This window comes from Calliphora vicina, chromosome 5 (genome assembly GCF_958450345.1).
Source record: "Calliphora vicina chromosome 5, idCalVici1.1, whole genome shotgun sequence".
Taxonomy (NCBI): Eukaryota; Metazoa; Arthropoda; class Insecta; order Diptera; family Calliphoridae; genus Calliphora; species Calliphora vicina.
The window spans coordinates 21,859,647-21,875,254 of record NC_088784.1 but is presented as its reverse complement, the minus strand read 5'-3'; the positions used below and the strand labels follow the sequence as shown (position 1 = coordinate 21,875,254).

At 34.9% G+C, this 15,608-nt stretch overlaps 3 protein-coding genes and 1 non-coding gene across 4 annotated transcripts; 2 read left to right on the top strand and 2 right to left on the bottom strand.

Annotated features, from left to right (window-relative positions):
- Positions 1–67: 67 nt before the first annotated feature.
- On the bottom strand, positions 68–2,001 carry Nach (nach). Its single transcript, XM_065512634.1, has 7 exons — positions 1,850–2,001; positions 1,583–1,789; positions 1,236–1,526; positions 716–1,164; positions 530–656; positions 369–472; positions 68–306 (listed from the first exon to the last, which is right to left on the bottom strand). The coding sequence occupies exons 1-7, from the start codon at positions 1,999–2,001 to the stop codon at positions 68–70; spliced, it is 1,569 nt and encodes a 522-aa protein (XP_065368706.1).
- Positions 2,002–2,356: 355 nt separating this feature from the next.
- On the top strand, positions 2,357–2,429 carry TRNAF-GAA (transfer RNA phenylalanine (anticodon GAA)). Its single transcript has one exon. It is a non-coding gene; the product is annotated as a tRNA-Phe (tRNA).
- A 4,477-nt stretch (positions 2,430–6,906) lies between these two features.
- Amyrel (Amylase related) lies at positions 6,907–8,468 on the top strand. The gene is made up of 2 exons (XM_065513426.1): positions 6,907–7,572; positions 7,634–8,468. The coding sequence occupies exons 1-2, from the start codon at positions 6,907–6,909 to the stop codon at positions 8,462–8,464; spliced, it is 1,497 nt and encodes a 498-aa protein (XP_065369498.1). The 3' UTR covers positions 8,465–8,468.
- Positions 8,469–9,248: 780 nt separating this feature from the next.
- On the bottom strand, positions 9,249–15,602 carry LOC135960515 (serine-enriched protein-like). Its single transcript, XM_065511820.1, has 2 exons — positions 14,145–15,602; positions 9,249–9,397 (listed from the first exon to the last, which is right to left on the bottom strand). The coding sequence occupies exons 1-2, from the start codon at positions 15,429–15,431 to the stop codon at positions 9,305–9,307; spliced, it is 1,380 nt and encodes a 459-aa protein (XP_065367892.1). The 5' UTR covers positions 15,432–15,602; the 3' UTR covers positions 9,249–9,304.
- Positions 15,603–15,608: the final 6 nt, after the last annotated feature.

The following is a 15,608-nucleotide window of genomic DNA, read 5'->3' as shown; positions in this document are numbered from 1 at the left end:
TGCCTTTGTTTTGTATTTTTCGTGTATTTATTGTTTAGTTTATTTTTTTATAAACTAAATATTTTTTTTAATTTTCCACATCCTCAACCTTTACTGCATCATCCCTATCAACCTTTTCAGTTGCCTCCAGTTCCTCCTTAATGTTCTTTTCAGCATCTCTTTGGATTTTCTGCTCAAATATTATGGCTCTAGCCCTACATTCCTGTTGATAGTATTTGTTCAAGATAATCGAAAAATAATAAATGATTTCTACAGCCGAAACCATGCTCATGCCCACAAATAAACTAAAAGCACTGCCTAAATTAGCTAAAAAATGTCATAATTAATAACAATAAACAAATTACAAAAGAAAATCTTTAAATACTTACAAACCAAGGTCACCGTATTGGATAAAAGATCATGACGTACACGGCGATAAACTTGAGAATTCATATAGATGTGAACCACACTATAGTCCTTTTTAATGCCATCACTAAAATGGAAGATATAGAGATGTTTTGGTGGTAGCAGGTTTTAATAATCCACTTACTAAAATGTATCTATGGTGGGAGTATTCAATTGCAATGGAGCACTGGTAACTTGAACATCATATTCAATTTTCTCACAGCTTCTATAACAGGCACACTGAGTTTTTTTATAACGTCCAATAACAGCAGCTTAAAAATTAAAAAAATGATACTTTACACTGCTCCCATTTCTTCTCCATATAACTTACCAAAGTTATCCACCAAACATGGAATATCCTTATACGAACATACACGATCATCGGTCTTGCTGCTAAAGAAAAAATATGTATAACAACCGCACAATTGCAACATTAATTCAACGCGACAATTCAGCTCACAATTGGCCCCAACATACGAACGAAAGAATGCCAAATGTCTTTCGTAGGGAAAGACGCATTGCCGATTTTCAAAAGCGAGATTTTTAACAGCTTGCGAGCAAAAAGTTTGTGTGGGTCGTACCGTCATGAAGACTTCTTCGTTAAGGGGTACAAATTTAATAATAGAATGAGCACTGGGAAAGGCATTCGTTTCCTGTATCAATACCTTGAAACCATGTGAATAGGAATGCAGGCGATCGAAGATGCTATCGTTGTAGTAGAGCATCAGCGAGAGACCATTGCGCAGTCCCGAGTGGGCAAAACGATTGGTGAAGTTTAGACTTTGGGAAAAGAGGAAAATTTCTTATATTTAAGTCCTTGTACTAAATAATTGTTTTATTTTAATACTCACACGGATTGATTTAAATTAAACGAACAACAATAACCACTAAACGTATGAGCAATTTGAAATAACTCTCCACAGGGTACAATTTCATCCTTATAACGACATTTAAACATTAAATCACTGCAACTCCAACTAAACTTTTGCACAAACTGCAAAATACTTAAATTATTCAAAACCAATACTTCCTCGAACAAATTCAGTTCTTTTGGGGAATACTTAACGCCATCGTACAAAAAACCATAATTAGCATCCAAAAGATCTAAAATATCGGGGACTGAAGTGAAGTTGGGTAAAATTCTGAAACAGAAACAATAAAATAAAAGTAATATATAAAAAATTTAACAAAAACTTACAAAGTTTCCAAGAACTCTTTAGATTTCTGCATATTATACATGACTTCCGGACAAATGGTGGTGGGAGGAAATATTAGACTTGAAATGGGAGCATGATCATTTTCCACATTCATGCGTGTGGGATTACTGCGATAGTCCACATAAAAGGTAACCACCATAACAACAGCACATATAAACATCAGCAAGGTTATTAACATCCATATGAATCTAAATGAACCAATTTTGTCTTATTACACATTTCAATTTAAGTAAGATACAAAATTCCACCTTATATATTTATTAGTTTCCTTATCTTTGGTATACTTCAAACCATGTATACTGGTGGTATCACAAAAGGCATACCAGGTGCGCCTGATGGCTCCTCTTAAGGCTGATATAGATTCATCTATATCTTCTGGCTGCAATTCGGCATGACCCATGTTTTCTTCAGCTGTTAATTAATACTAATAAGTAGTTCACTATAAACTGTTGTTAAGAATAATAATTCAATTATTCTGTTTCCAAACCTTTTTATAGCTACCAAATTCTCTCAAACACTTTTAATTAAGTGTGCGATAATAAAAACATCCTATTTTTCTGTTCATCTTGACAACCCTTAATTAAATTCATATTAACTGTTGTTTTGTGTCAGTGGTGTTTTTTTGTGTAGCCTACTTTAAGGCTGTTATTATTAATGTTAATTTGGTTGGGTGTTTTGGTCTTTAATACATGTGTGTGTGTGTTAGTTGTTGTTGGTTGTTTTAGTATTTGAGTTTATGTGAGAGGTTAACAACTGCCGAAATAGCTCAGTTGGGAGAGCGTTAGACTGAAGATCTAAAGGTCCCCGGTTCGATCCCGGGTTTCGGCATTCAATTTTTTTTGTTATATTATTTTTTTTTAGTCTAAAAATTAAGAAATTATTTAAAGAAAATATTTGAAAGTGGGAAAATAGGGAAATTTATATTGAAAATGCTCAATAATAGTAAGATTTTACATTTTAGTAAATTATTTTATAGATTAAAAGATTATTTTTTATATTCTCTATAATGGGAGTCATTAGGACACTCCCGTGTAATACTCCATAAGGAATCTACTATCATATGTTCAGCCCAGAGACCTTGGTATCTGTGTAGGTTAGGTTAATAGCCAGCCGCATAGTATATACAGGAAAAAGAGCTACACACTAGAAGAGGGCCAGATAGAGATGAAGAGAGAAGGGGAAAGTCAAATAGAATAAGGAGTAGAAGAAATGAAGAGGATACTAGGTCATTTGACGGTCACTCCGTGGAGATTGTCTGGCTTGAGTTGTGATGCAGTTTTTGTTTCCAGCCGGGGTATGCTTAGTCTGTCCAGGTTCTTCAAAGGTCTGCTTCCTTTGAAATGTTTACCACAGAGCTGTCTTGGATCTTTGGAATATGTTTGTTAATGGGTGAAACTTCTAATAGAGAATCCGACGAGATAAATACTTCGGCTCTCGGTCGGATAATGACTAATTATTTGTGAATACTGTCTATGGATGCAATCCGAGGAGATAAATTCTTCAGCTCTCGTCGGTTAACTACAACTTATTGACTATACTAGTTAATGAGTACAATCCGACGAGATAAATGCTTCGGCTCTCGGTCGGCTAATGACTAATTATTCGTAAATACAGCTTATGGATGCAACCCGAGGAGATAAATTCTTCAGCTCTCATCGGCTAACTACAAATTATTCGTAAATGACTAGCTAATGAGTACAATCCGACGAGATAAATGCTTCGGCTCTCGGTCGGCTAACGACTAATTATTCGTAAATACAGCTTATGGATGCAATCCGAAAAGATAAATTCTTCAGCTCTCATCGGCTAACTATAACTTATTGGCTATGACTAGCTAATGAATACGATCCGATGAGATAAATGCTTCGGCTCTCAGTCGGCTAACTACGGATTTTAACTACGGTATTAATACGAAGTAAGATCTCGTCTAATTATGCTTTGTTACCCGGGCGCAAAGTATAAGTAGATCGGAACTTCAATTCTCGCCCCCTGTTCCTGTTTTCTTAGATGTCTTATATTAGAATTCACATATACTGTTTGGGAATTATTGACAACAAATTAGAATTCATATAAACTGTTTAGGAATTATTGACAATAATATACTAATACATATTGTATTAGTATTAATTATGTTATTTTGATGTATTGACTTTTGTAACTGCACGTTACAGAGTAATCAATTGCTAGTCAAGTCTCCTCGCATGGTTGCCAAATATGCAGTGTCCGGTTATCACAGCCACTACATCGCTTAATTATGAGCGTTTCTGGCCAAGTTCACCCCTGTTCAGTTGGGGCCATATAATTTTGGTAATCGTACAAGTGGGTTCACATCCGCATCTTGTCTGAGGGAGTTCATAGTAAAAGTTAATAATTTGCTGCTTGCAATTAGATAACGAAATCCCGCATAGTCTATCAGCAACACAGTTGCCCAAAGTATCTCCGTATCCACGTACCCACAAGGATGCCCTGTATTTCTGGACTATGTTCGATGTTAAGTACATACCTGTCAGTGATTTTATTGCCGGTTGACTATCACTATATATACGAATATCCCTTTGTCTAGTGCCTTTCACCATACAGAGACTTTATAGAATAATATAGGTATCAAATAGGCTTTCCTGCAGACATACATGGCCGTCAAGGCTTTGGATGTTCTTGCTAGGGTATTGAGTTTCCAGGATAGTTTACTATCCATGATAAAACACACAATTATTTTGCGCTATCCAATAGCTAGCCTACTGACTACATAGCACATTTTTAAAGCTGATTAACGGCCATTTTCACAATGTACGATTAAAAGTTAACGTGAACTTTAACCGCAAGTTAGGCTAATATGAATTTCACAATGTACGATTAATTCTTAACTGACACTATTTAACAACAAAGTTGCTGTTAAATATAACCGAATAAATTTCGCCGGTTAGCATCTTAATTGTAAGAAATATAATAAAAGAACATGGAAAAACATTTATATTTTTGTAATATTTATAATTTTTAAAAGTGTAAAGCGAAGAAAAGTAAATTTTGCACGGGGTGATCCATATACCACCCGGATATTGCACTTACAAACCAAACAACAAATGTGCACTTTTCCTTGTTGGTTTTCAGTAATTGTTGTTCAGTTTGTTCTGTAAACTTTACAGCTAGGTACCTTAATATTTTTGAGTTTTATACGTTTTTTTATTATACCACTAAGAAAACACAAATTATTATTTTTTATGCCGTCTTTTAGACAATTTTTTATATTTCAATCTTTCACTATTTTTCGTAAACAAATGTATGCATTATTGCCATACTTTCTACTGAATGCTTTGGTTAAGTAATCAAATGATGGTGAAACGTAAATCGGTAACCGTTGGTTAAATGGTCCCCTTTAAACAAACCGACAGTTAGTTAATTTTCCGGTTAAAATGAAATAATCGTACATTGTGAAAATGGCCGTAATAGGTGTTCAACTAATTCCTCGTAATTTTTCGACTTCTGATTTCCTAAGAAATTTTTCAGAAACGGCAATAAAATATTTCCAAGATGCTGATTCTAAATCATTCATTGAATGTATGAAATCGTTGTCTTTTATTCGAAGTTCTTGAAAGAAAGTCAAAACATGGACTAGTTTTATCTGCTTCATACTGCTTCAATAGTCTTAATTTCAAGTGTTCTAAGAATTTTGGATTGTGCCCTCTGTATAAGATCTATACTGGTATTGCTTGCTGTCCCGCATAATTGGATTCCGTATGTCCAAATTGGTTTTAAGACTGTCTTATACAGGATGACTTTGCAGTTAAGGCTTAGTTTCGATTGGTGGTGGATTAGCCAGCGTAAATTAGAAGCTTTTAGTTTCATGTGGAGCCGCTTGGCTTCTATGTGCCGACGCCAAGTAATACGTCTATCTAAATGAATGCCAAGGTATGTGACGTGGTCAGATTGTGGGATGTTCACACTGTTTAGTGTCACTGGTGGACAATTTCCTCTCCTAAGTGAAAACGTTATGTGCTTGCTTTTGATTTCGTTCACTTGTATTCTACAATTTTTTAACCACGTCTCCACGTGCCTGAGATAATTATCAAGGTTTCTAGATGCTACATTTAAGTCCACATGAGAACTAAGAATTGCAGTGTCTCGTGAGATGTTACACTACACATGAAACCGTAATAATGAAGTGGTTGGGAAGTTTTGCCTCACCCGTTTTATAGTCCAGACCGTGCCCTATCCGACTACCATTTGTTTCGATCGATGCAGAACGAACTCTCTTGGAACAGAGTATCCGATATTGGCTTGATTCGTTCTTGGCCTTAAAATATGACCAGTTCATTTAGCTCGGAATCCATATGTTGACAGAAAGATGGGTAAAGGTCATAAATTTATATTGTACAAATGTTACAAGCTAAAGATTTGAAAAAATCTCGCACTTTTGTTCCTTCGAGAAAACTTCCAACATTTCTGTGTCCGACAAATCTGAAAGATGTTGATTCAGACAAAGATCGACCAGGCCAACCAAAAAAGTTTGAAAATCAAGAATTGGAGGCATTACTCCATGAAGATTGCTACTCAAGCAGCAATTTCAAAACGTTTACGAGCAGCAGGATTAATTAAAAACAGGAGAATTAGATACCATACGAATTGAAGTCGAGAGACCTTGAAAGACGATTTTGCATGTCCGAAACGATGCTTGAACGCTATAAAAGTTTTTTTTTGCCCGAATCGTTACTTGGGATGAAAAATGGATCCATTACAATAACCCGTATATGAAGCCCGGACAACAAACCGAATCGACAACAAATATCCATGACGCTAAGGAAATTCTCTGTATTTGGTGGGTGAAAAAGGGTCCTAGAGCTCCTGAAATCTGACCAGACCATCACGATAAGCACTACAAATGTCTCTTTCTTTTTTCATTAAAATTCTCAAGGTTAGTTTCAACAGGTATTTAAAAGATCTATCGTGATTGAAACCCCTTCGTCAGTTAATGCAGGGTCAATAAAGAAAAAAATCAAAACAAAACAATAGATAATTGACTTTATCAAAACAACTACGTCATATTATTGAGATATTGTTCAAAGTAAGGATTTACAGCCTGCAACTCTCATCGTATCAATATGGTCAAGGCAAAAAGATAACCAACAATATGGGAAATCAAATCAAAACACTAAGAACTCAATAACAATTACCATTGACAAGTAAAACCCACAATATAGAAATGCTTATCTCTAACTAACTAGATAGTAATAATAATAGAATTTATTATAAAAACCCCAACAAAACAATGAAACGACTTTAATTTCTCTTTAACAATTGCAAAGTAAAGATGTTTAAAATATTTAAAAGTTTAATAACACTATTACACTTAGCCATATTCCTGCAATGCAGTGCAGCTCAGCATAATCCTCATTGGTGGAATAACCGCAATACCATAGTCCATCTATTCGAATGGAAATGGCTGGATATAGCCCGGGAATGTGAAGAGTTTTTGGCGCCTAGAGGTTATGCGGGCGTACAAGTGTCGCCGGTGACGGAAAATGTTATTGTGGCAAATCGTCCCTGGTGGGAACGTTATCAACCGATCTCCTATAAATTACTAACACGTTCGGGTACGGAACAAGAATTTTCGGAAATGTGTCGTCGTTGCAATAATGTGGGCATACGTATTTATGTGGATGTTCTTCTAAATCATATGGCTGCCGATCAATATCAAATGGCTGTGGGCACGGCTGGCTCTATAGCTGATCCGGCTGCGAAATCTTTCCCTTCAGTACCCTATACTGAATTAGATTTTCATGCCACTTGTGAGATTTGGGATTGGAATGATCGTTATCAGGTGCAAAATTGTGAGCTGGTGGGTTTGAAAGATTTGGATCAGAGCAATGAATGGGTTAGAGATTGTTTGGTAGAGTTTTTGGATCATTTGGTGGAGTTGGGTGTAGCTGGATTCCGTGTGGATGCAGCCAAACATATGAAGGCTTCAGATTTGGAAGTGAGTAAAGAATAATGAAAGATATAGAGGGAAATATTATTTCTTATTGCTGTTTTTCTAGATAATCTACAAACGTGTTCGTGATTTAAATGTTGATCATGGCTTTGAGCCCAATTCCCGCCCCTTTATCTATCAGGAAGTTATTGATCATGGCCATGAAACTGTTAGCAAATATGAATACAATCTATTGGGTGCTGTTACAGAGTTTCAATTCTCCGAGGAAATTGGTAGAGCATTCCGTGGCAATAATCAATTGAAATGGCTAAGGAACTGGGGTCCTCAGTGGGGTTTCCTGCCCAGTGATCACGCTTTAGTATTTGTGGACAATCATGATAATCAGCGTGATGGCGGCCAGGTTTTAACCTATAAAAATTCTAAACAATACAAAATGGCCACTGCTTTTGCATTGGCTTATCCTTATGGCATAACACGCATTATGTCTTCCTTCGATTTTACAGATCGTGATCAGCCACCACCACATACAAATGAACAAGAGATTCTATCTCCAGAATTTGATGAGTTAACGGGAGCTTGTCTTAATGGCTGGATTTGTGAACATAGATGGCGCCAAATCTATAATATGATTGAGTTTAAAAATGTTGTGGGTCCAGCGGGCATAAATGACTGGTGGGATAATGGTGATAATCAGATTGCCTTTTGTCGTGGTGATCGTGGTTTTGTGGCTTTCAATGGCCAGCAATATGATTTGAGGCAACGTTTAATGACCTGTTTGGAGCCGGGTTTATATTGTGATGTTATTACGGGCTCTAAAATCAATGGCAAATGTACGGGCAAGACAATTGAAGTGGAGTTGTGGGGTTATGCTGACATTTTTATTGGTTGGCAAGAAGAGGATGGTGTGGTGGCTATACATAGAGAGTCTAAATTGTAAATAAAACTCGATTGTTTAAATTTTCAAAAATACAATAAATTTGTTTGGATTTGTTTTTATTGAAAAAGTTTGTTTGCATTATTTTTTTTTTTAATTTTGGGGGGTTTTAACATCAATTATTAGTTTACAATTTTTTGGGGGGTGGGGGATTTTAATAAAAACTGTTTTAAATTTTTTTAATAAAGTAAGAATATATGCTGGGTTTTTTAAAGGATTAAAAAATATAAAAAGTGAGAAAATTTCTTAAAATTATTAAAAAATGTATGAAATCTAAAAATGAAAAATCATTTTATTTTATATATAAATTGTAAATAATGTTATTTGTTGCTTTTTAATAAAAAATTTTCATAAAAAAAATTATTTTTTAAATTTTATACAAAAATGTTAAAACATTTTAGGATATCGTTTTAAAAACCGCTTTTTATCTTGTAAATCAATACTTTTAAAGCAAACTCTTGTTAAAATTAACAAATTTCTAATCATTTTTCTATAACTCAAACTATATAAACAAAGTTACTGTATTTGCTACTATTAATGCAACCCTGCTTATGTAAACAATACTTAAAAATCATCCCTGTTAACATAAGAAAAACCCAGCAAACATATTTATTAACAATTTTAATATATTGTAGTTTGGAATCTGTGTTAAGCTTGGTTTATAAAATTCTATGTATTTATGTGAGTGTTTTTTCTTTAGTACAATTAAAATAGTTTTAATATTTTTATAATAAATATAATATATATGTTTTCTTTAAACTTTCTTAATAATTAATAAATATTTTTTTATATATGTATTAAATCCTCTCCCATACAAAAAAACAACATTTCAGTTACATTTTCTTAGTTAATATGAATTAATTTATAAAATATATTGTTATTGTTAGTTTTAATAAATAATTTATGGCTGTTGTTGTTAAAAATCCTTAGCAAAAACTGCAAATAGAAAAAGTTTTTTTTGTTTGAAAGTTTTGAAAATTAGTTTTAAATTAGTTTTTTATAAAATTCTATAGATTTTTACAAAAAGAAAGTAAGCCAAACCACATATTTTCACCATTGCAAAGAGTACTACAAATTAAAAAATGAAAACGAAATTAGCAAATTATAAGAAAAAAAAACTTTTTCTACTTGCATTCTGTTTTAACAAAGAAACATAAATGGAAATCATAATTTTATTGTTTAAATGTAGTATAGTGTTTTGTTTTAAAATGAAATTAAAAAAAATTAAATTATTTAAGAACACAAATAATATTTATTGAATATTTTATGTCCTCCAACACTGAATTGGGATTTTGTGATCAGTTCCAAAACATAATGTCAAAAAGGTGTTAGAGCAAAAGCAATTTCTTCCACTTCCAAGTAAATAATGTTGAAATTGGAAAAAATATTTGTTTTTAATTTTTTAGAATAAAGCTAGTTTAGTTTCTAGCCAAAATAAAGGCTTTCAAGCTCTTTCGATATGATTAAACATGATTTTTATTTAAACAAATGAATTAAAATTGTGAAAACTTCCATTTAACCTCAATTTGTTCTTAAATATTGCCAACTGCCAATATATACGAACAAATGAAGTAAACTCTGCTAGACAGTTGTTATTGTTTTTCTTATTGAACCGTTAGTTTGTTTATTATTGCTTTTCCCTGTGCTCAGGCTTTTTGTATTGTTTGTTTATTATTGTTTCTCTTATAGTGTTTGTGTGTGTGTGTGTTGGTTTGTTTATTATTGCATTTCCCTGTGCTCAGGCTTTTTGTAAACAAACATGGCGGTTCTTTGTTTTTATTATGTGTTGTTGGTTTATTATTGTTTCTCTATTAGTGTTTGTGTGAGTATTGTTGGTTTGTTTATTATTGTTTCTCTTATAGGTTTGTTTTTGTTTTTGCTTTGTGTTGAAGGACATTTTAATGTCGGCTTAGCCGAATTATATTACTTTGTTTAGATGTTATTGTTATAAAAAAAGCTATAAATATAATTTAACAAGCCAAATTAACTACTATTATTTATATAAATATTATAATTAAATTTATAAAGATATGTTCTATATATAAATTATTCTTTTCTTTTTTTATACATATTTAAATAACATTTACATATATAATTTAATAAAAAGTACGGCCCCTTGACCAGCTTAAAAAACTTCATTTTATATTAGTTCACTTAGTAAAATATTTGGATTTTATTTTTTTTAGTAAATATTTCTTTTTTAAATAACAGGAACCATTTAAGACATTTACATTTAAAGGGGAAATTAATAAGTTATTTAATTATATAATTTTTTTAATATTAGACACTTAATTGTAAAAAAAATATTAAAAACTTTAACATTTATCAGGTAATTGTTTTGTTTTATTTAAATATTTTTTTTTTAATTTTATTTAAAATTTGAATTTGAATGTTTTATTTTGTTGCTTTTAGTTTTTTTTATAAGTTTGTTGTAAAAGTTGGATTTTAAAGGGCTACAGACTTTTGGGGTTATTAAAATTATTTTGTTGGGTTTTTATTTGATTTGATTTGTTTTGCTTTGATTTTAATTTATTTTTTTTTATTAAAAAACACTGAGAGATTGTCAAAAAAGTTTGTGTTATGAAGTGCTCCTTATTTTTTCTTTTTTTTGTAATAAATATTTTTTTTAAAAAAAATGTTGCATAAATTTGTTTAATTTTTTTTAAATATTATTTTTGATTTCCACTTCAGTTTGGTTTACAAATTCCATATTTTGTGTTACAGTATTGGTCAGCTAATTAGCATAAAAAATAAGTAATATTTTTTGAAAAATTATTCGTTCAAATTTATTTTAAGGACCCCTTGCTTACTTTAAACTTTATTTGAAAAAAAAATATTTGAAATGAAATTTAAACATGTTTAAATTTCCATCAGTGCTGTTATAATTTAAAAAATCTAAAATTTCAAATAAAAAATTATTAAAATAACACCGGAAAACACTGATTCTGCTACACGATTCAATCGTTATATAGAAAATTAAGAAGTTTGGACACCTGTATAATTAACCATGTCATGATCATACAATTTATATAGGGTGTGCTACTATTGTTTATGGTACTTAGGTGACCAACACTGTCCCTATTAAATACATCAAATATTTGTTATTTAAACTAATCATGGTTTTCTTAAAAACTAATAAAAGCAGTTGTAAGATATATTAAGGGAGTTCTAGGTGTCACAAAACATTGATTTGAAAAGTTTTACTTTAAACATTAAGATTTAATAACATTTAAAAAACATCTTAAAATAAATGGAAAAACACTTAATAAAGGGGATATTATTTAAATAAAAACTAAGACTTAGATTGCTAAGAAACGTATAATTAATTGTTAATGTTCACACTAAGTATGCTTCTTAGTTGACCAACACTGTGAATATGGAAAAATTTAAGATTGATTGAGGGAAAACATTTACAAATATTGTAAAAAATGTTTTTTTTTGGTTTTAGGTATTTATACGTAAATGTATATTTGTTTGGAAAAATTATTGTATTTATTATCAAATGGTTTGTGGGGTTATGCAATCATAAGATGGCGCTTGTTTAAATATTAAATAATGAAAAGAAAACACAATTTTAGTTTCAGTTTAATTTCTACTACTAAAATTTCCAACTCTGTCATTTATGTAAATCAAGAACAGAGTTGGATATTTTAGTAGTTTTACTGCAATTTGCAACTCTGTCATTTATTTAAATCAACAACAGAGTTGGTTATTTTAGTACATTCCCTGTTTCTTCTCATCTACCTAACAAATTGTATTTTCTTTATATATTTTATTAAGGTTTTAATTAAATTTTATACTTTTACTTTAAATATTTAGTAGTTTTAATATTTTCATAGCTAAAAGTTCATTGCAGACTTTTTGAGGTGTTTTTTTTTCTTTAGTGTGCTGTTGTGAAGATTGTCTGCTCAGAAATCCTTTGCAAAATTTATCTAACTTTTAAACTCTACCTAACCTACACCTTGAGCTTGAGTTTAGAATCGGATTTTGTTTGTGTGTGTGTTAATTATTATTTCCTAAATACTCTTTAAAACGAAACTAACTTGTAAATATGCAAATAAATTCTAATTTTACTTCCAGTTATGAAGATCTTTCCCAGTATTATTACCTATTCCTTTTGTTCCTCTATGCATTGCCAACTATCCTAAACACTTTTGCCCACCGTTTGTAGACGCCTGCGTCTACTGTCTCTGCGGCGGTATCTATCGATAATGCGACTGCGATGCCTTTCCGGGCACAAAGCCTCCGGGGAACTGTCCACCTTTTTCAAGACTATGCGAAATGTAAAGGTGTGTTTGGGCGAAGCACTGGTGGCTCTTCGGGGTGAGGGTGGCTCAAATTCACTGCCCGATGAGAAACCTGTACAGCCCGCACTACTTCCACCAGCCGCACTTAAGGCTCTTGGTGTGCCATTGGCATAGCCCGAAGGTGTGGACATGGAGCCCGTGGAAAATTGCTGTGTCAATACCGAACTGGGTCGGGGCTCAAAGATGGAGGCACATCTTTGATCGGTGCACAAAAATGTCTTTACCTCTTCTTCCTTTTGTTTAATGGTCAGAGGGAAATGTTTTTTGGTGGGATCCGCAAACGGGCTACGTTGTGGTGGCTCATGGTGAGGTACACTCGAGGAGCTGGAGTCGTAACTGTCACGCGAACTATAATTGGAGGATGTTTGATTGGATAGCGGACTGCGTGCACGCGAAAAGGCACTAAAAGGTGATATATGCAAAGATCTAAAGGTTTCGGTTTTTTGTTTCTTAGTCATGGGGAAATTTGGCGATCTAACCGTATTTATTGCTATACCACCCACTCCCATGCCAGCACCGCCACTGGCTTCGGATGGCGTATAATCAAAGTGTGTCTCTAAAGAGGATTTCCGTCCATTAGAGGAATTCGATCTTTGAAATGTCTCTGCATCTACCAATTCAATGGAGGATTTGCGTAAATCTATGCTAGACTTCTTAACCTTTTCATCCATATCCACTATCTCAAAACTAGAACTCTGATCTTCATAGCTGGTCGATTGATAGCGTGAAATATCAAAACTAGTCTCACGCGAGGAATAGGGGCAATCGAAACTAGACTCTGCCCTACTGGACTTGCGATCACCTTCGACCATTTCAAAACTATCACCACCCGATTCTAAACGTTGCAAACTAACATCCGTATCAGCGCCGGGACTGCGTAAAGTTTCCAAAAAAGGTGATCTAGGCGGATCGAAAGAAGAACGCCTCGAGGGCGGCTCAAATTCTATGATGGGACATTGCAACGGTGACTTCTCCATGGAGGAGCCTAAGGTAGCTACTTCTAAAACTTTTTGGGCGGCTTCTTCAGCCTCTTCGGTTTCTTTTTTCAAATCGATTAGATTAACATAGATGGGTTCCAGTTTGTAGCCCTTTAAAATCTCAACCAGTTCGGTGCGAAAATCTTCCGGTATTATCAAATCATTCGAATCCGATTCGCGTTCTTCGCTAATGCGCGGCTCAATCGGTTCACGACTTTCAGAGCGTCGCTGAAAGTGGTGAACCGCACCCGAGTTTTCGGTAGTCAAGGAAGATATTTTCAAAGAGTTATTGATCTCTTCAACTAGATTTGCTAAAATAATATCTGTCGTCGGATCGACCACGTCTTCAGCGCCATCTTCGTCGAGTTTCTTGTCATGCTTGATATAGGATTCACCTACCTTTTCGAAGTGGACATTGGCTAGCTCGAACGGTATATCGCTGAGAGGTGTAGCTCTACCCGAACCGCTGCCTTCTTGTATGTTCAATTGTCCAGTGCCCGAGCTGCCGCCACCACCAGATGAGGTGCCCGTAGAATCTGAGCTGGGCCGTTTATCTTCGTTTGACTGAGTTTTTTGTTGTTGTAGCTGCTGCTGCTGTTGTTGTTGCTGCTTGGGTTCCTTCTCGTCTCGGGCAGATCGACGTAGTTTCAGTGACATTTTAGCGTAGTGTGAGAATTTCAATGACATCTTTGGTTCGAATCCAACTTCGGACATTTGTTTAACTACAGCACTCTTTGCAGCCGTCGACGAAGCTGCCGGACTGGCTGAAAAAGTACTTTGGCGTATAAGCGGTCCACTAGATGTCCCAGACTCGGCTCTTGTAAAAGCATTAGCAAAGCGATTCGTTCGCGTCGATATGTGTTTCGATGGCTTGCGCACGAATGCCAATATCTCGCGCATAACACTTTTCTTTTCGGGATGTTGCTGGTCTTTACTATCCGACGCCGTCTTTGCTTCAGCTTTTTCCTGCTCCTCCTTCTGAAGGTTTTCCAATTCCTTTTGGGCTTCGGCTGACTTTTCCATATTGATGCTTTCAGCCATGCGATAGGTTTCGGCCGGATTGGAAACCGTTATGGGAGGTATGGGTCCTATGGGACTGCGTTTGTCGCCACTGAAATAAATGGGCGTGAATAGATTGATAGAAGGTCTCTTGTAGCTAGTGGGAGTACGTGCATCGTCAGGGTCGGTGGCAGCATCGCAGCTAGTGCGATTACTGTCTTGTACATGCACCGTAGAAGTGGGACTACGACGTGACATTTGACCGAAATCTAAGGGAGCGGCACTACCCACCGGGGAGCGTCTTTCTTGGGTATGTATGCTAAAGGTAGGACTGCGACTGCGATCGCCAGTAGGACTACGGGCTGTGGGTGTTGTTGAGCCAAAGCCCAAATGCAATTGCAATTCATTGGGTGACTTTAAGCGATCACTAGACATGAGTAGCGGACTGCGGCGACCCTGAGGACTGCGATCATTGTTGAAGCCTACTGGACTCTTTCTGCCCTGGGCCAGTGATAGGGAACCCGTCATGCTGCTTTTGCGTTTATGTGAAGCTCTGAGCGTGCCCTGACGCGACAATGTTGTGGGCGTCTTCTGGGACACACTACCCGGACTTTTCGACTCTGGATGCGGTAGTATGGGACTTTTGGGCGTGTGAGGACTGAGACCTTTGTCGTTGGTGGTCAGCATGGCATTTAGTGTCAGCGGTCCTTGGGGATTGATGGGACTGCGACGATCGCTGGGGCTACGGCGCGTACGGAAACTTTGAGATTTGGCTTTACGAATTTTTGGTAGGGATTGGTTGTGTTTGTGACGTCCATGTGTTGAGTGATGGGAGGAGGAGGAGGAGGGGCCGTTCAACTTATG

What these genes read in the sequence shown, in the direction of transcription:
- Amyrel (XM_065513426.1), top strand. Translation starts at nt 6,907, where the DNA reads ATGTTTAAAATATTTAAAAGTTTAATAACACTATTACACTTAGCCATA. An exon ending in TGAAGGCTTCAGATTTGGAA is followed by an intron (nt 7,573 to 7,633) that starts GTGAGTAAAGAA and finishes CTGTTTTTCTAG; the next exon opens with ATAATCTACAAACGTGTTCG.
- LOC135960515 (XM_065511820.1), bottom strand. Translation starts at nt 15,431, where the DNA reads ATGCTGACCACCAACGACAAAGGTCTCAGTCCTCACACGCCCAAAAGT. An exon ending in CCAATGTCCACTTCGAAAAG is followed by an intron (nt 9,398 to 14,144) that starts GTAGGTGAATCC and finishes TTCTATTTGCAG; the next exon opens with TTTTTGCTAAGGATTTTTAA.
- Nach (XM_065512634.1), bottom strand. Translation starts at nt 2,001, where the DNA reads ATGGGTCATGCCGAATTGCAGCCAGAAGATATAGATGAATCTATATCA. An exon ending in TTTAATTTAAATCAATCCGT is followed by an intron (nt 1,165 to 1,235) that starts GTGAGTATTAAA and finishes CTTTTCCCAAAG; the next exon opens with TCTAAACTTCACCAATCGTT. An exon ending in CCCACCATAGATACATTTTA is followed by an intron (nt 473 to 529) that starts GTAAGTGGATTA and finishes CTTCCATTTTAG; the next exon opens with TGATGGCATTAAAAAGGACT.